Raw genomic sequence first — 19,688 nt, 5'->3', positions numbered from 1 at the left:
CAGTTGTCGCGACCTCCACAAGGGAGTCACGGCCTGTGTACACCCAAACACATGCACACACTGTGATGGCTAACCGTGATTGTCAACTTGGCCATAGAATCGACTAAAACCTAAGTCTCTGGACTCTACTCTGAAGAATCTTCTTGACTAGATCATGTGAGGTGGGAAGGCTCACTCTTAATCTGGATTAATTGCTAAAGATCTGAAGACCCACCCTAAATCTGGGCCACACCTTCAGGTGACAGAATACATAAAAAGACAGTGAGAAGGAAGCCTGCATTTATTTTCCTTGTTTGCCCTCACTCTGGACGGCAAGTTCATCACCCCCCACCTCACCCCCTCCCACCCCCTGCTGAGGCATTCCTTTGCTGGCTTTAGGACCTACTTCTTCAGGACTCCAGCACAGCCTGAAGACCAGCTGAGACATTCAGCCTCATGGACTGAACAACTACTGGATTCTTGGCCTTTCTGTCAGAAGACAGCCATTGTTAGACTAGCCAAACAACAGTCTATAAGCCACTCCAATAAAAATCGTTTTAATATAGATTTATTCTGTCCCGCTCTTCCAGAGAACTCTGACTAATACACACATACACACAAATAAATAAATGCAGTAACTTTTTATAGTCAAAAAATAATAGTAAGGGGGGCCGGCAAGATGACTCAGAGGTTAAGAGCACTGGCTGCTCTTCCAGAGGTCCTGAGTTCAATTCCCAGCACCCACATGGTGGCTCACAACCATCTGTAATGAGATCTGGCGCCCTCTTCTGGTGTTCTGCACTGTATACATAATAAATAAATCTTTAAAAAAAATAATAGTAAGGTGGCTGAGTATAAGCTTTCATCTGCTTGGTGAGTGTGGATCAAATGTGACCAGCGGCCACCTGCTGCTGATGCCGCCAGGCCTGTCCTGCCATGATAGACTGTGTTTATTGGGACTCTGAGCCTAATAAATTTGCTTGACAGATATTTTGTCTCTACAATGAAACAAGTAACTTGTCCACATAACCACTATGTGGCCCTGCAGAGGAGGCCACGTGCCCTCCCCAGCAGACAGGAGGGTGTGGAGTGTAGTTATAGGCAGCCACAGGGGATGTACCAGCTCCCTGATGGCTGGTCTACCTAAGCTCTCCCCTCCCTCTAGGCTATGACTGGTTCTGTGAGGAGTCAGAAAGGGGGTAGGCAGTGAGGATAGAGGTAGGGGGGAGGAAATAACATTCCTACCTGGGAAGGACAATCTCGTGTAACACTGGAAAGTGCTTAACCAACATCCATTAACTTGAAACACCTCCCAAACCAAAGCCATCCACTGGATAACATCTCGTGTTTTTCTGACTATTTCAGTCAAATAATACTATCTGCTTGAGGGTATTTTCTGTTGGGACTGAGGAAATGAAATGTGGGGAGAGGGCTAAAAGGGAAAAATGGTCTAGGGAGCCTCTAAGGACCAGCTCAGAGACCACTTGGCTCTGGAGACCCCACCCTTCCTGACCGCATGCTTTCTGTTTCAATATAAGTCCATTTTCACTCCTGAGTCTTTACTTTCTCTGTCTATGGACATTCAGTTCTTTGTTGCCTCTGGGACGAATCTAGATACCGGGGTAGCTAACCCATAGTACTGACACTCCCTTTCTATTTCCCTCTCAGGACATCAGTGGGTAAAACTCTGAGCCATGGTTCCTTCTCAGGACATCAGTGGGTAAAACTCTGAGCCATGGTGGAATAACCTAAATCTGTATGGCTGAGGCATGGTCACTCATATATCCCAGAATAAACCTTGTCTTTTATTCCTTTGAGATCTATTACATTTCTTTATTTGTTTCTTTCTACAACAGTAGTCTACACAGTAAGTTCTAGGTGAGCTAAGGTTACATAGTAAGACCCTGTCCCCTCCACCCCCAGAAAGTGTTGGCACGCTTCCAAGTGGCCTCATCATCATTCAGTCCTGTTCCAGCTGTTTAAACTGACAACTGACTTGGGAAATAAATCGATGGATTTTCAACACGGCCCTCCAGTGATTTGCTTTGCTTTGATTTAGTTTCTCATGGTTTGAGGGGGCACTGAGGGGTGCTTTGCAGATGTCCCATTTCAACTTCTCTAGAAGAACATGAGACGCCTCCTGGTTGAAGGACTGAAAACGCCCCTGATCTCTTTCTCTCTCCTAAATGAGTCCAGTTTTAGCTGTGTTGTTTACAGAAGGCCCTGCTCAGGTCTTCGTCCTAGGAATAGTTTTGTAGTCAAATATTAACTGTTGAAAGCCGAAGGGTAGGTTTGCGCATGACATAATGTTGTCTGGTCGTCTCCAAACTGACGCACTTGCTCCAGGAGGGAGTAGCTCATGAGCCTCAGGAGGTAAACAAGAATGTCACATGTCCGGGAGAACAAAAACTTGGAAGATTCTCCTAGCTCCCTCCCAGGGAAGAGAATTCTTGGATGGTCAGCTGCTTGCAGGCTTCCCAGATAGCTCTAGGGCTGCAGCTGGGTGGGCTTTGGGGTGAAGCATCTACTCTTGAGTCATCCCTACTCTGTGTAAGTCACCTCAGCCATTTCTAACCCAATAAAAGCCATTGGTCCAGCAAGGTAGACATTGGTCTAGTTGTTACTTTGGTCTGTCATGAGTTCCCTTCCTTGGGTGACCAGTCGTTATGTGTTGCATCTTTCCAGGGAATCTGTCACACGATACCATGTGTGTTTACTGATGATGCTTGTACATATCGAGGCAGTAGTCATAGCTGGGTGTCTTAATCACTCTCCATCTTATTGTTTGAGACAGGGTCTCTCACTGCTCTCGAACTCAACAACAAGTAGGCTAGACTGGCTGGCCAATGAGTCCCAGGGATCTGCCTGCCTCTGCCTCCCTAGCTCTGAGATTACAAGCTATGTGTCACTACAGTTTTTTTTTTTTTGGGGGGGTGCTGTTGTTGTCTAAAATATAACAAAACAAAAGTTTTAGGATCAAACTCAGAACCTCAGACTTGCAGGCCCAGCAAGCTCTCTCTGCAGCCCAAGGAGGTTAGTTTAGTGAGGTTGATGTACTTATAAAGTAGACTCGGGGAAATTCACCATATTCTTAAAGGGGAATTGATGCAGTTTCATTATAGAATTTTTGTCAATTCAATTCATATCTCTGAGATACATGTTGGATGAAGCTTAAGATTATTCTTTTTTTTTTTTGGTTTTTCGAGACAGGGTTTCTCTGTGTAGCTTTGCGCCTTTCCTGGGACTCACTTGGTAGCCCAGGCTGGCCTCGAACTCACAGAGATCCGCCTGGCTCTGCCTCCCGAGTTCTGGGATTAAAGGCGTGCGCCACCGCTGCCCGGCTGGATGAAGCTTAATACAACTGGTAGATAGATGTTCATGCCAAGCAGAATAGGTTTTTTTTCTTTACCATTTTAGTTACCACACGAAATAAGTTTAATTATGACATTTTTATACATATCATTGTCCTTTGTTTAAATTTGTTTCCTATCACTCTTCCTTGCTCCCTTGTGTGTGTGTGTGTGTGTGTGTGTGTGTGTGTGTGTGTGTGTGTGTGTCTGTACATACACATACATATGGAGGTCCAGAGGACAAGCTCTGGAGCCAGCTAACTTTTTTTTCTTTTTATTTTTTTAGACCCAAGGCTCTTGCTGTCCCTGCTTCCTTAACACTGGAATTACACTGTGCCTCAGTTTTTCACAAGTCCTGGGGATGAAACTTAGGCCCTCCTGCTTGCAAGGCAAGAACTTTATCGACTCAGCCATGTCCCCAATCCTCCTTGCTTCTTTAGAGTCTCGTTGTTCTCTGGTCTTAGGCTAAAGCTGGACCAAGGAGCCTCACAAGTTCCCAAAACTCTGAGGAGGAAAACACCATTCTGCCTGTGTGTCTGACCTGGGAGAGATCCATCTGACAAACACAGTTGCAAATGGCCCGGATATTCAGGAGTCCCACGTCTCTGCGTCTCAGACCGTCTCAATCTTGGTCACCCAACCGGAAGCCACTTTGGGGCTAGGGATGTGGCTGAGTGGCAAAGCATTTGTCCACCATACACAAGGCCCTGGGCTCCATCTCCAGCACAAAGGCCTAAAACCAGAGCCTGCTGAGCACACAGACAAGAGTTTCCCCCTGCAGGGCCACAGCCACTCACTGTCTCTGAGACCAGGTCACCTACAAACCAAGACACATTTTGTTTCTTCTTTCCTATTGTGACAACCAATGCTGATGGGCAACCCTTCCTTAAGAGTTTCCCCAAACACTTTCCCAAAACGGTCAGCAGCCAACCCTACCATGCCCTAAACCCAATGTGTCTCCAGAGGAGACTCAATGTACAGTCAAGGTGATCTACCACACTGACCAGCCCTAAGGGGGCAGAAGGCCCTGGGGCCATTCCCTCCGCCCCACCCCACCCCCGCCGCCGCCGCCGCCCCCAGCAGCTTGAACACAAGCACTTAGGGTATAAAGGGTCGCAGGAAGACTCGGGGTTGGGGCAGAAGACCAGAGCTGGCTAGGAGAAGGACCCTCCCAAGTCTAGCACTCCCACATCACAGGTTCATTTCTTTACCTTGGTGGCTGAGACGATGCTCTGTCTCCCTGGGAACCTCCTTCCCTGATAGCTGCCAGCAGCTCCTCTGGGGGCAGAAGCAGCTGCCCAGCCTGTTTGGCACAGCCACCCGGAGAAAGACTGGACGGTAACCAAAGTGTCCCACTACTGCGGCTCAGGCACTCTCGTCTCACCTCTGCCTAGGCAGGAGACTTGGCCTGAGGTCCAAGCCTAGAAGGTGTGGCCGGAAGCACTTTGGGGTCAGCTAAGGACAAGCCAGGACAGGAGAAGTTTAGGAAGGAAAAGCCTGCCTCCCTGGAGATCCAGGATGACAGGACAAAAGTAGTAAGAGCCGCCCTTGGATTTCAGAGGGGCTGGCAAAGGGGAGAATTCTTCTTGGGGTAAAGAGGTCATGAGCCCTTGGTAAGGTCAATGTTCACAGGGCGGATGGCCAAGAAAACAGAACCCATGGTGCCTAGGGAGATGAACATATGCCCTCAACCTCATTTACCAAGGTTGCTAAATCCTTTTTTTTTTTTTTTAAACCAAGATGCCTCCTGCTAAACATTGCTTGCCTTGAAAGGAGGAAAGTCTCTGGACCATTTATTGTATCTTAATTATTTTCTTTTACAGTTTTCTGCTATGAAACTCTTACTGCATTGGAAAATGTGCATGGATAGGATGAAGAAAAGTCACCTCTGGACTTGGTGTTCACTGGCTCGTGTTGTTTACTGGTTTTTGTTTTCAATATTTATTTTTATTTTTATGTGTATGAGTGCTTTGCCTGCTTGCACATATGTGCACTATGTGTGTGTGTCTGGTGTCCTTGGATGCCAGAACAGGCACCAGGTTCTCCAGAACTGGAGTGACAGATGGTTATGAAACACCATGTGGGTGCAGGGAACTGAACTCAGGTCCCCTGCAACAGCAGCAATTGCTCTTAATCACTGAGCCACCTCTTCAGCCCCTTTGGTTTTGTTTATTTGGAACAGAGTCTCCTTTAGCCCAGGCTGGCCTTGAACTGGTAGCCAAGGATGACCCTGACTTTCTCCTGCCTCCGTCTCCTTAGTGTTGAGATTACAGCTGTGCACCGCCATGCCTGGAGCATCCTTCTCTGGGGATGGCACCTAGGCATGATTCATGGTGGGCGGGCACTCTACCAGCTGTGCCACACTATACCAGCCTACTCAATAGTTTTGTGTTTGCAATGTCACAGTCTCCTCGTGGCAGTGATAGACGTTTGTCACCCTCTTGGTTCTGATCTTGGTTTCCCTGATCCTACAGCCCCTTTCACACGGTGCTGTCAGATCCAATTCCCAGGATCTCCTGGGAAGAGATTCCAGGAGTCACATGCACTGTGTTAGGTCTCAAAGAAACCCGGGATAAATGGCTAAGTTGCCTATTAACGTCTCAAATCAGCTGGCTCTCAGTGAGTACCTGTTACAGAGTCCTGGCTCCTCAGCACTTCTCACCCTCGTCCCCTACCCTAAACCTCGGCAGCCCCCAAGCTTTGCTTCCCAGCCCCCAGCTCCCGATTCCTACATAACTCAACCATTCGGCTGTTGGTTCCCATGAGCTCTCTTGGCTCTTGGCTCTGCTCTTGGCCTCTTGGTTCTTCTTCACGCCTCCCTTCTCTGCTCTCACTCTCCCTGTCTCTCCTCTCAGGGGCCAGTCTATTCTGCTGGCCTGTTTCAGTCTGAACTCGTCCAGGTGCCTCTGGCCATGCCTTCCCTCATATCTACAGTAAAACCCTTCCCCTCAACCATACCTAGGAGCAGACATGTCCTCATTTTCATCACGCTATGCATATGCATACAATTTCTATATCCAGCATTTATGAGCATAATCAGTTGATGGAATTTTTTGGGGGGGAGGGTGTTTTGAGATGGTGTCTTGTGTATCCCCAGCTGGCCTCCAACTCCCTAAATAGTCAAGGATGACCTTGAACTTCTCATGCTCCTCCCTTCACCTCTTGAGTGTTAAGATTACAGGGGTGTGCCATGTTTACACAGTGCTGAGGATCACCCAGGGCTTTGGGCGTATGAGGCAGGCGCTGTACCAGCTGAGCCACGGCCCCAGGCCCTGGATGGTGGTTTTCATTTGAATCTTACACCCCTTCAGAGTGGGACTCTTCACGGTCATACAGTGCAGCACCCAGCAAAGGGCTGGGTAGAGACGAGGCAAGCTCAGGATAATTATCAAAGAGAGAGCTGCTACTGTGTGGCCATGCTGTTTAAAACAACCGGCCAGCGAGTTATAAATAAGTTGTGGGCCGGCTCGGCTCGCAAACTTCCTATCCTTTTGCTGGCTCCACTCTCTAGACCAAGAACAGGACTCCATTCAGAAAGGCTGCCCAGTAAATATTTGTCCAAAGCAAGCTGTTTTAAACATTTTGGAAAGTTTCCTGTTCCTGTGCTGGTCACCTATGTTTACGGTGCACACCACACACACTGGGGTCTCAAAGAAATTCAAATGTCATTCTCGGCAACACTTCCACTCCTGAACTGAGTTTGTGTGCGTGGGGAAGACTTTAGTAAGTCACAACGTCTAGGTCCTTTTAAAGGCAATTTGTATTTGCTGCTTTATTTTTTATTTTATGCATTTGCATGTGTCTGAGTGTATACATATATATGCACCGTGTAGGAGCCTTCGGAGCTCAGAAGTGTCTAACTCCCTGGAGCTAGAGCTATAGGTGGAAATTGGAGTTTGAGACAAGCTCTCGCTCTAGCCCAGGCTGACCTGAGATTGACAGTTTATCTCAGGTTGGCCACAATCTCAAGTAACCTAGTGTTTCAGCCTCTCTGATGCCGAAATGTCAGAAGTGAACCATCGTTGCCCAGCGGGACATTTTAGCTACCGTAACAACTCTAAAAACCTGATCTCCGTGGCAGCAGGTGGCAGGGATTGGCTTTGTCATTTATTTATTTGGTTAGTGATTTGATTAACTCATTTTGTGAAGGTTGTTTCTTCTAAAGGGGACGGCCTCTGAAGCCCATGTTGAGTTCATCTTTTAGCCTGGCTGCACAGAGTTCCCTCAAAGTCAGTTTAAGCTATTTATTGGTCAAAAGTTGTACGTAAGACCCCTTGTAGAGTCTGGGCAGTTTTGTGTGTGCGCACGTGTGGTGGGCAGAGGACCACCTCTGCTCTTGTTCCTCAGAAGCCGTCTACCTCTATTTTTGTTACTGTTGCTGTTTTTGGTTTTGTTTTGAGGAAGAGTCTCTAGCTGGCCTGGATCACACCCAATACTCTAGATTGGCTGGCCAGCAAGCCCCAGGGATCTGCCTGTCTCTGTCCCTTTGGTACCTGGGTTACAGTTGCACATCACCATAACCAGCTTTTTTGTTTTTGTTTTTTCCTCTCATGGGTATTGGGGATCAAACTTAGTCTTCATGATTACAAGGTAAGCATTCTGCTGACCAACCCATCTCCTGAGCCCCCAAAGGAAGGGTTTTTGTTGTTGTTTGTGTTTCGTTGTGTGTATGGTATACGAGGATTTTTTTTAAATTGTTTTTGTTTTTTTACCCTGTGCTACTGATACACCTGTGTAGCTCAAATGCTGCTACCACGGTTGTTTTGTTCTGTTTTGTTGTTTTCCTTATGTTCAGCCACCGCCAAATACCAGACTTCCTCATTTTGATCACTTCTCAGAATGTTGCCTTCCACACGCACATGGTCTTCCAGCCCCCTAGGGATACGTGTGACTTGTTTTAAAGTCTGGTTTCCTTAAAGATCTTTGGCTTTGGAGCAGCTTATTGTTCAGGGAATGTTTGGTCAGAGATTGTGGGTCTCTGAGTATTATGGTTAATCTTGGCTATCAACTTGACTAAATCTGGAGTCAACTAATAGGAAAGCTGCTGGACACTCCTGTGAGGGATTTCTCTTGATCAGATTATTTGAGGCGGGGAGGCCCACCCTACATGTGGGTGGCACCTTCTAGTGGCAGTCCCAGGTAATAGGACATGGCGGAAGGAAACTCTGGTTTTGCCCGCTTGCCCCGACCCTCCTGTAAGCTCATCTACCCTCCTATGATAAATTTCTTCACTGATACTAGAACCAACTTCCTTGGGCTTTGATGTAGACCGGAGACCAGCAGCTCCCAGGAAACCTCCTCCAGGTCTTCATCACAAGATTGGGACTGCTGTTGCCCCTGCTTGGGGACTGAGCAACTTGCTGGACTCTTAGTCTCTCTGTTCAACAGCCATTGTTGGGCTCCCCAGATCCACCATGTACGCTAATTTAACAATACCCCATTTAAGGTGTACCTTAAATCCTTCCACTGGTTCTATCCCTTTTTAAATCTTTTGTTTGTTTGTTTTTATTTCATGTGCATTGGTGTTTTGCCCACATGTATGTCTGTGTGAGCATGTTGGATCCCTTGGAACTGAAGTTACAGACAGTTGTTAGCTGCCATATGGGTGCTGGGAACTGGACCTGAGTTCTCTGGAAGAGAAGCCAGTGCTCTTAACTGCTGAACCATCTCTGACTAGTACTGATTGTGGCACCACAAACTGGTTTTAAAGAAACAGAATTGTAAGGATGAGTTTCTCTAGTTGACTTGGTGGTATCTGGAACTAGCTCTCCAACTCAGTAACTAACACCTGGTTACTAAAGACTCTCCTGGTGACACAGAGTACTGGAAGTGCATGGTGTGAACTACTTAAAGAACTATGAAAGACAAATGTATTTGGTACTCCTGTTCACCTCTTGTGGGGAGCAAAGAATTTGGTGACTGTATACAAAGGTTTTGGAAGTAAAGAAAATATTGATGCTGCTGAGTTACTTCCAGTGTCTCTGGATAAAGTGAAAAGGGGAAAGAGTAAGTTCAGGGATAAAAATTTAATTTTTGTTTATTGATTTGATGTGTCTTTTACGTCATCTGTCTTAATCCCACTCATTTCCCCATCCCTTCTCATCCACCCTCCACCCTGCACACCCTCCCCAAATAAAACAAAATTTAAGAGAAAAAAATAAAAAAGTAAGGGAAAAACTTTAAAATGTCATCATGGAAGCTGCCGGTGGCACAGTGAGTCATGTCATGAACCCCTCTGTCCATGTATCTTTAATGCAAGTGTTCGTTGCAGAGTCATTGGTCTGGTTCCAGGCCTCTGGTTTCTACTACCTTCTTGATGATGGGCCTTGCTAGGACACCTCCTGCATATCCTGCTGCTGTCCTGTGTTGTGGAGATCCTGCAGCTTTGGGTCTCAGGTCAGGTCCCCTCACATGCTCCAGCAGATCATATATAGGGTTGGATGATGGAGTGGGCCAAGCCATATCCTTGGGTCTGGGCATGGGCAGATGTAGGGTTGGTCTGCCAGATGTAAAATGGGGACAGCTCTCCCAGGCTCACAACTTAGGGACTGGCTCACCCATACTTGTCTTGTGTGGAATGATGCCCTCCCTCCCCCCTGCTCATCAATGCTTGACGCAGGTGGGAGAGCTGGCCCTGTGGTCATAAGAGTGGGAGAGCTATCCTTGACCCCCACCAGCTGCAACACTCGGGAGAACAGGGCCTGCACCTCGCCAGGACAGCACAATAGAGCCAGTCTTGTTGGCACAGGTATGGGTGAGCCAGGCCCCAAATTGTGAGCATAGGAAAGCTACCCCATTAACCATTTGTCTTGTGGCGGCATGAGTCAGGGAGAGTTGCCCTCTCCCCACACACACCCATCAACGCCTGGGGCAGGTGGGAAAGCTGGCGCTGTGGTCATAAGAGTGAGAGAGTGGACTGGAAAGATGGCTCAGAGGTTAAGAGCACTGGTTGCTCTTCCAGAGGTCTTGAGTTCAATTCCCAGCAACCACATGGTGAGTCACAACCATCTGTAATGAGATCTGGTGCCCTCTTCTGGCCTGCAGGCATATGTGCAAGCAGAACACCGTATACATAATAAATAAATCTTTAAAAAAAAAAAAAAGGAGTTGGGCGGTGGTGGCGCACGCCTTTAATCTCAGCATTTGGGAGGCAGAGCCACATGGATCTCTGTGACTTTGAGGCCAGCCTGGTCTACAGAGCGAGATCCAGGACAGGCACCAAAACTACACAGAGAAACCCTGGCTCGGGAAAACAAAAACAAACAAACAAACAAAAAACAAAAAACAAAAAACTGAGAGAGCTAACCCTGTTAGGGATAAAAATTAACTGGCCCTAACTAAGGGTGTCTAAGTGTACCCTGGAAAAGGATCTTCCCAACTCCAGCAGCCATAGCACTCAAGTTGCAAAATAAATAAATAAATAAATAAATAAATAAATAAATAAATAAATAATCAAACTGAAACCCTTACTATACAATTGACCGACTTAAAACAAAGCTGAAGCCCAGCCCTGGAGGGTGTCGGCAGTTAAACTGAGGCCGCCGGCTGGAAAAGAGTGGAGCCTCTAACTCGTGTGGGGATAGAGCGCTGAAGAGACAGAAGCTCTAGAACTCTCACATTCTGGTGGGGTTGCTTTGGTTGAGGAAACAGTCTTGATGTAGAAGAAATGTGATCGTTGATTAACAGGCTGGTCGATGTAAAAACAACAGCAGGCATCCTAAAGAGAACAAGAGATAGTTTATTCTGGCGCCATTTTGAGTGACCGTGGCCTGAGAACACAGATTCGTGTTACACCACACTCCATGTTCCAGCGTGGAAGCAGTTTCACGGGTTTTTGTTTGTTTGCTTGTTTGTTTTATAGTTTTACAGAACAAAGAGAATCAACTTTAAAATACATTGGTGGGTACACCAGAGGGATGGGCACAAAAAGATGGGGCCTATCTGATGAACTCTTAGCTCTTGGGTTGGTGGAGGCCAGTGTTCCGCTAAGTTAACAGATTCTAAGAGGGTTTAGTTTATTATCACATGGAGTAGTTCAGATACACAGTGAGGCAAGGAATGTCTGTCCAAGAAGGCTAACATGAGCCCAAGATGAAGTAATTAGCCTCTGAACCTAGAAAATTCCAGTCTCTCCACAGTACTGGAATCCAATTGGTCCATCAGCCTCTGCAGACACAACGCCTTCCAGGAGATTTTTTGTGGTGGTTGTTGTTTTTAGTTGTTTGTTTTCTCACAGACACAGCCTCTTCTCAGAAACGCTCTCATTCACAGGCTGTAGCCAAAGGGACTTGAAGAACATGGCTGGAAAATTGGTAATAAAGACATTTGGGGAAGAAGTTTTTAGATGGATCTCTCCAAACTGACAAAGGATGTGAGGATACTTATGTTCAGCGAAGGGTGACTTCTACAGAGGATCAGTGATCAAGTAGATAGGATGACCTGTTCTGTGAAATCAGCTTCCTAGTCGCTTTTCTATTACCGTGACAAAACGCCATGACCAAGGCAACTTACAAAAGAAGGAATTTAATTGGGGGTTCGCTTACAGTTCCAGAGGGTGAGTCCATGACCGCCGTGGTGGGAACTAGGCAGCAGGCAGGCATGGTGCTGGAGCAGTAGTTCAGATCTTTGATCTGATCCCCAAGCAGGATGCAAAGAGAGCTAACTTGAATGGTGGGGGTGTTTGAGCCCCCGAACATACCTCCTCCAACAAGGGCACATCTCCTAATCCTTATCAAACAGTTCCATCAACTGGAGACCAAGCATTCAAATATATGAGCTTACTAGGGCCATTCTCAGTCAAATCACCACAGCTTCTTTCTCAGGCCGTCCGTGTTACTGCCCAGCGGGTTCATGAACAAAGTGGTTATGGTGGTAGAGGTGGAGGCTATGCATGTGCCCAACAACATGAACTTCCACTCACAAAGCCGGCCTGGATCTAGCTACTGCTGAATAGCAGATCTGCCAGCAGCACAGATCAACAGTGAACCCTCTATTTGGCACTGGGGACAGACAGAAGGGTGTAGGTAGACAGGGAAAGCAAGAATGGACTCCGTAAGGCAGCAGCTTCTTTTCCCAGAAGCCATTTCAAGAAGAGAGACAGTAGGAAGGCCCAAGGCAGATAGTAGAAACATAAGTGAAATACTTTATGAAACTTAAAAACCACTTTGTGTGACTTGGAATCATGATGCCTACAAGGTAGGAGCTTGCCACCAGCAAGCTCTGATGTGTTAATGGACTGGCCACATGCAGCTCAGATACAGCCAAGCCCAAGACAGGCCTCCATAGACTAATGAACTAACCCCAAGGTCGCACTAATAGGTTGGTGAACCAGCCCCAAGTTGTGAACCCTGATAGGGCAAAGCCACCGCCCAGTGAAATGATACAAACATGGGAACTTTGGGAATGGTCTCAAGGATCCCAATGCCATGATCCCAAGACAACAGTTTCTCTAGACTGTGTTGATACCCACCAGCAAGAGGACTTGAGATTGGCCTCTGTGTGTGGTGGCCCTGGCTTCAGTGACCGGTGAATTCCCACCATCGCTGGGCTCACACACACTCACTTGCCAGCATGAGCGGCTGGCCAACATTCTCAAGGACTTCCTGGACCACTCCCAGTGCCATCCCTCCAGCCTGCCACAGCTGAAGGACTTCTCAGCGGATATGGGTTGGGTCTGCACGCTTCCGAAGTGTCCTCACCAGAGATTACCCAGCAGAACCCTGTAGCGGCACCTTCTGCACAAAAAAACTGTCCTCGCTGGGTGTGATGTCCGTTTAACCTTCATATTAGGTATATAAGACATTATATATATTTATATTTTAAAGTATTATATTTTACATATGGTATTATAAGGAATGTTTGCCTGAATAACCTGAGCATATTCAAAAGACAAATCTCATGTGGATATCCTAACTGCTGAGTGCTTCAGCCCACGGCCATGCTCTCTGCAGCAGGTGTCTTAACAGGATCAATATACAACAGGGGAGGATCAAGATACACAGGTGCCCTATAGAATACCTAGTCCCAAGTCCTGTCATCCAACTCCCAGCTCTGGAACCCTCCCGTCCCACTAGCAAAGTTTGTCCTTCCTGTTCCCATGACTTTGTGCTCTGCATGCCAGAAGTTTTGGTTCCAGAAGGAGCGAGTGCTTCTGCCAGGAAGCACAACCAATGTTCCATTAAACTGGAAGCTAAGATTCCCCCTCTTCCTGGCCACTTGGGCTCCCGATGCCCTCGGATCAATGGGCTAAGGAGCAACAAGACAACTGACTGATTCAGACCTCCAGGAAGAACGAGGATGCTTCTCCACAATGGAGTAAGAAAGAGTATGCCTCTTGGTGTTACCATGTCAATGAGGATAACCCAGTAACCCAATCCAGACTGGATGGCAAATGGCCCCTCAGGAACGAAGGTGCTGGTCACCCCTCCATGCAATGAACTAAAATCTGCTGAGATGCCTGCTGAGGGTCGGTGGGACGCAGAATGCCTAGTGGAACAGGGTAGGTAAGGCCACACACGGCATCAGTTACAGTAATGAGGGCTGTAACTGTCCTAAGCATGTCTGTCCATGTCTTAGTTTGAGTTCCTGTTGCTGGGATAAAAACACCATGACCAAAAGCAGCTTGTGGAGGAAAGGGTTCATTTTATCCTGTAGTTTGCAGTCCATCATCCAGGGAAGTCAGGGGAGGAACTCAAGGCGGGAACCTGGAGACAGGAACTGATGTGAAGGCCATGAGGAGTGCTGCTTCCTGGCCTGTTCCTCATGGCTTACTTTCTATACCATGCGCAATCACCTGCACAGGGGAGGCACTGCCCTAAGTGAGCTGGGCCCACCCACATCAATTATTATTTAAGAAAATGCCCCCCCCAGGCTTGCCCACTGGCCAATTTTGTAGGGACATCTTCTCAGTTGAGGTTCCGTCTTCTCTATGACTTTAGCTTGTGTGTCAAGTTTAAAAACACTAGTCAGCACAGTCCTATTCTGTTCAGACAACGTTTGTGAAGATATGCATGTGATGTATAAACACATACATTAAGCAGATATTTGTGTTTTCTTTCCTGTTTGTTTATAATGTAATATAAGACTGACTGAATAATATCAGTGGTTAAGGACTGCAAATCTGTATTACCAATCTTAAGTTATGGGACATTGAAAGACTAAGCATTCCCAAGGGAGTTTACCACCTGTTTCAAGAAGTAATGTGTTTGAGGCTGTACATGAGACCACTGTATCATGTTAGGCAGAATTATGACCTTATTATATATTGCCTTTGGAAATAATGCATGATATAAGGAGAAATGCTCATGTGTCAAGTGGACAAGAGGTAGATTTGTCAACTGAATCAGAAATCAACTCTGGTGAGGGATTTTTCTTGATCAGATTATTGGAGGCAGGGAGGTCCACATGTGGGTGGCGCCTCCTGGTGGCAGACCTGATAAAGACCCCAGAAGAAGTCAAGTCTGCTTTTGCCTGCCTCGACAAAGGTGGCCTCTGCTGCTGCCACCAATTCCTTCACGAATGTCGGAGCCAGCGTCTTCAGGGTAAGACACCCAGTCTCTGGACTCAGCGACTACCCAGTTCCCTGCTTCTCTACTATGAAGCAGGTACTGTTGACTACCTAGACAACATCATAAAATCCAATCTAATAAATCCTTCCTTTATACATGCATTCTGTCCGTTCTGTTCCTCCCGAGAACCCTGATGTACTGAAAACAGATCCCAACACTGTCCACATCTTGTGATTGCTCCTGTGTACAGGAAGCCCAGCTTTACGCCAGATTTCTGCCTCCTAGGGGAGTTCTTTCTAGAATCTTCTAGATCTGTTACATTGCGGAGTGCCTTGTCATTTTTCTTGCTGCTGTCATGGAGCCGCCAAGTTCTCTCGGTGTATGTACTCACACGCTAAATAAAGAGGCCAACAACAATACACAACGGAGAAAAGACAGCGTCTTCAACAAACAGCACTGGTCAAACTGGTTAGCTAAATGCTGAAGAATGAGATGAGATCTTATCTTTCAGCCTGCACAAAACTCCAAATGGATCAAGGACCTTAGACCCGATACCCTGAATGTTGTTAATGAAAGAAACAACTCTCACGTCAAAGGAATAAGCGATGTAGTTTATTCTGGAGCCAAATATGAGTGACCGTGGTCTTGAAACACAGATTTAGGTAACAATTTCATAAACTTTTTATAGTAACAGAACAAAGAAAGCCATAAAGCAAGACACTTTTCAAATACATTTGTGGGTAAAAAGCAGGTGGGTTATAACAAGATGGGGAGAACTCTAGGCCTTGGATGCTTGGCTCTTTGATTAGTGGGAAATCAGGGTTCTGATAAGTTAGTACATTCTAAAAGTTTTTTAATCTGTTATCGAGATGTTAAACCAAGCTTACATGATAGTACAGTTGCCAGCAGTCTGTGTGACTGGGCCCACCATCAGAACAAGGGGGCAGTTTCAAGTCCCATACTCTTCATTAGATAAGCCAATAGGACGGGAAATCTGGAAAGGGGGCAAGTCTTGGCCTAGGGGAAGGAGGATGGAATTTCTCAAGATGAAGGTCTTTAAAAACAACTGTCTGTCACAGATCAGCACACCTGCTGTTCCCACTTCTTCTCTATGCTGCATCCCTTTCTACACCCACCCCTTGAACTTGTGACTACAGATCAAGCATCTTATTTCCCACACGAAGGGCCTCTATGCAGCACAGCTTAAATTCACAACCGCCAGCCACACTCCAGCAACTTGTCTGGAGCTTTCAACCAACGGCTGCAGGGACATCTGCTAACGCTTCCGGCTGTGTTGACTCATCCCACACACATTCATTTATATCTTTGTTCTAGACCTGTCAGGTCCTGGAAAGGGGGTCACAAGAAAGACCCCGTCCTAAAATGGTGACTCACAGTTCCCACTAGCAGAACACAGAACGTGTGCCGAGTAGTGACAGGAGGAAGCAGCAGCCTGGGAAGCCTGGTGGTGCGGCCTCTGTGTCACAGGCTGACATGTCTCCAGAGAGGTGTGAGAGAGAACGGCACACACAAGCCACCTTGGAACAGACAGGGAATTGACTTCAACGACATGAGTTTATCAGAGGTCAAAAGAGCGCTCCCAGGTCACGGAAAGGTAAGCCAAAGACATGAGGGAGGCACGTGCACATCTTGGACTGGAGAGTCAAGAAATGGAAACCGTCACACTCAGGGAACACTGCAAGAGAGTGAGCAGAAAGATCGGGGAGTCTGCTGTGAGACTGTCCCCTAGGAATGTCAGAAGCTACACCCGTAAAGTCTCCTCAACATGACTGCCCAAACATGAGCTGAACAAGAACAAGACGACAGGCTAAAGTGGATGGGAGACGTCAACCCTGCACAAAGAACTGCAAACAGCGTGGGAATGCGGAGTGGGAGAAATAGTCTTCCCCCGGGAGAAAGGCACTCTAACTGGTTATCCAACACCAAATGGCTAGTTCTGAAAACATACAAATAATATTATACTGACTGAGCAGGTTATATCTGAGAGTGTATACACATACATATATGCATGTAACAATTAATTTTTTAAAAAGTCCACGAATTTGAAAGAGAGCAGGGAGGGATATTTGGGAGGGTTCAGAGGGAGGAAAAGGAAGGGAGAAACAATGTAATTATATTCTCAAAATATAAAAGAAGTAATAGTTAAAAAACAAAAAGAAATAAATGGAAACCAGAAGAGGAATGGACTGGGAGTTAGCCCTATTCTGCTTTCAAAGGGGATAATCTAAGCTCTGCAGGGGTAAAATTTTTATTTATTTATTTATTTTTGGTTTTTCCAGACAGTGTTTCTCTGTGTAACAGTCCTGGCTATCCTGGAACTCGCCTTGAGATCCGTCTGCCTCTGCCTCCCAAGTGCTGGGATTAAAGGCATGTGCCACCACCGATGGGCAACAAGTGTGAATTTTTAAGTTAAAGCATATGTGTGCGTGTGTGTGTGTGTGTGTGTGTGTGTGTGTGTGATCTATCTGCATGATTGTACATGTACCACATGCCTACAGCGTCAGTGGAGGCTAGAAGAGGGCGCAGATTGCAGATTCCCTGGAGCTGAAGTTGCAAGTGGTTGCTAGATGTCATACGGGGGCTGGGATCTGAACCTGGGTCCTCTGCAGCAGCAGCAAATGCTCTTAATCACTGAGCCACCTCTCCAACTCCTTCTTATAATTTTGAGATAGACGCAGAAAGGTAGACGAACGAACGAAAGAAAGAAGAGAAGAGAAGAAAGAAAAAGAAAGAGAAAGAAGAGAGAGAGAGAGAGAGAGAGAGAAAGAAAGAAAGAAAGAAAGAAAGAAAGAAAGAGAGGAAAGAAACAAACTCCGTGTACCCTTTCCCCAGATTCCTCCATTTAGCAAAATTTTAAGTGTTAAAAGTGACATTGTTAATAATAACACCTGACAATACTCATTATGCCAGCACAAATATCCCCAGCGCATCCGTTTATTGCTACAGCCACTCTCAACTATCTTTTGTTTATTCCTTGACTAAAACACTCACACGCTCAGGACCCGGGAGACTTAACTACAACACAGCGGTGCATCCTACTCCGGGACTTCCGCCAAGCCCTGGACACCTCCCTTCCGCCGTGGCCGACCAACCGTCGCCTGAGGATCTAGCTACTTCCGCTTGCGGGGGAAGGGGGGGGGCGCCCGAACCCGGAAGTGTCAGCCCCGTTTCCATCGCCGCTCAGTCCGACATGGCGGATCTCCACCGCCAACTGCAGGACTACCTGACGCAGGGTGGTAAAGCGAACAGGCCGGCGGCTGCCGAGCCGCTGCTCGCCGCGAGGACAGCCGAGGAGCCCGCGGCCGGGGACCGGGCTGCCGGGGCGTGGCTCGGCCGCGCGGCTCTGCGATGGCCGTGGGCGCGGAGCCCTGCCGAGCCGCCGCCGCCCGCCGGCTCGCGGTGCATCCCGACCGTGACCCGCGGGCAGCGCCTGGCGGCCGGCGGCCTGTGTCTGCTGCTGGCCGCGCTCTGTTTCGGCCTGGCGGCGCTCTACGCACCGGTGCTGCTGCTGCGCGCGCGCAAGTTCGCGCTGCTCTGGTCGCTGGGCTCGGTGCTGGCGCTGGCGGGCGCGGCGCTGCTGCGGGGCGGCCCGGCCTGTGGGCGCCTGCTGCGCGGCGAGGAGACGCCCTCGCGCCCGGCGCTGGGCTACGCGGCCGCTCTGGGCGCCACGCTCTACGCGGCCCTGGTCCTGCGCAGTACGGCGCTGACGGCGCTCGGCGCCTGCGCACAGGTAGCCGCCCTGCTCTACGCGCTGCTGGGGCTCCTACCCTGGGGCGGCGTGACGGCCCTACGCCTAGCGCTGGGTCGCCTGAACCGTGGGGCGGGCCTGGCCAACGCTCTCCCGGTGTGACAGCCCCAGTCTCAGGAAGCGGAGCCAGCCGGGCGAGCGACGGTGCAGGCACCGCCGCACTCCACGGTACCCAAGCGTGCAAGGACGAGGCACCCACTGGACTGTGCTGCGGAGTCCCTGAGCTTGGAGCACCTGCCACGAACTGACCCAGGCTGGTGGTCTCAAAAGGTCCTTGGGCTTCAGCATTCTGAGGTTCTGGGCAGCATGCTCCCCGAAAAGACTGGATTACCTGATTGGTAAACACTGTGCTGTGGAACTGTTTTCCAACTAACTGGCTTTAACATTTAAGGGAGGAAAAGAAACAAATAGCTTTTTCTGACTTGGCTGCTTTCGTGGCTTTGGAAGAACTGCCATCTCTTTGTCATTCTTTTAAAAAAAAAAGCAGTGGTATATGTGGTTGAGCATAAGGTTTCCGTTTTGCCGCTCCTTTTCAAAGCCTCCTTATTGCTATTCACTGTAAATCAATCCAGATTACCAGATTAAACACTAAATTTAGCCACTGGATTTAAAATAGTGAGTAGTTAATACATTCTACCTCAGGTTTTTTTTTTTTCTTCAGTTAAGTAGTAAATACGGTGCTTTATAATATTTAAGGAAAATTAATCGTAAAAGCAATACACCAAAGAGCAATTTCCTGGATCAAGAAGCCAGATATCCAGTATGATGCGTGCAAAGTTTGCAAGGGTTTCTGCTTAGGAATCCTGAGACTACAGGAAAATCTTACATCTGCAGTTATTGTATTTGCTATAAACGAGGTTTTGCCAAGTGTTCACTATTCCTAACATTATTGCTTTTTAAAGTAGTATACAATTTGATACTAATGCAATGTAAAATGCTATTCATATATAATTGTTTTTGTTGTGCTGGATTGAATCAACATTTAAATCTATCACAATCTATTGTCAAAAACTGGGTTCAGTATTGAGTCTTGATATACTAACTAGCAAGTGAAGTGTATTTAGAAGCTTAGAATTTTATCAG

General features: G+C 47.5%; 1 protein-coding gene across 1 annotated transcript; it reads left to right on the top strand.

Moving 5' to 3' along the window:
• Positions 1–17,849: 17,849 nt before the first annotated feature.
• Sft2d3 (SFT2 domain containing 3) lies at positions 17,850–19,055 on the top strand. The gene has a single exon (XM_059246562.1). It carries the CDS (start codon positions 18,048–18,050, stop codon positions 18,705–18,707), a length of 660 nt encoding a protein of 219 aa, XP_059102545.1. The 5' UTR covers positions 17,850–18,047; the 3' UTR covers positions 18,708–19,055.
• The last annotated feature ends 633 nt before the right edge of the window (positions 19,056–19,688 follow it).

This window comes from Peromyscus eremicus, chromosome 19 (assembly GCF_949786415.1).
Source record: "Peromyscus eremicus chromosome 19, PerEre_H2_v1, whole genome shotgun sequence".
In the NCBI taxonomy this organism is placed as follows: domain Eukaryota; kingdom Metazoa; phylum Chordata; class Mammalia; order Rodentia; family Cricetidae; genus Peromyscus; species Peromyscus eremicus.
Note: the sequence above shows the minus strand (reverse complement) of the source record. Positions and strands in the feature narration are given on the sequence as shown.

Bases quoted from the DNA above. Each gene is read 5' to 3' on its own strand.
- Sft2d3 (XM_059246562.1), top strand. From the start codon at position 18,048: ATGGCGGATCTCCACCGCCAACTGCAGGACTACCTGACGCAGGGTGGT.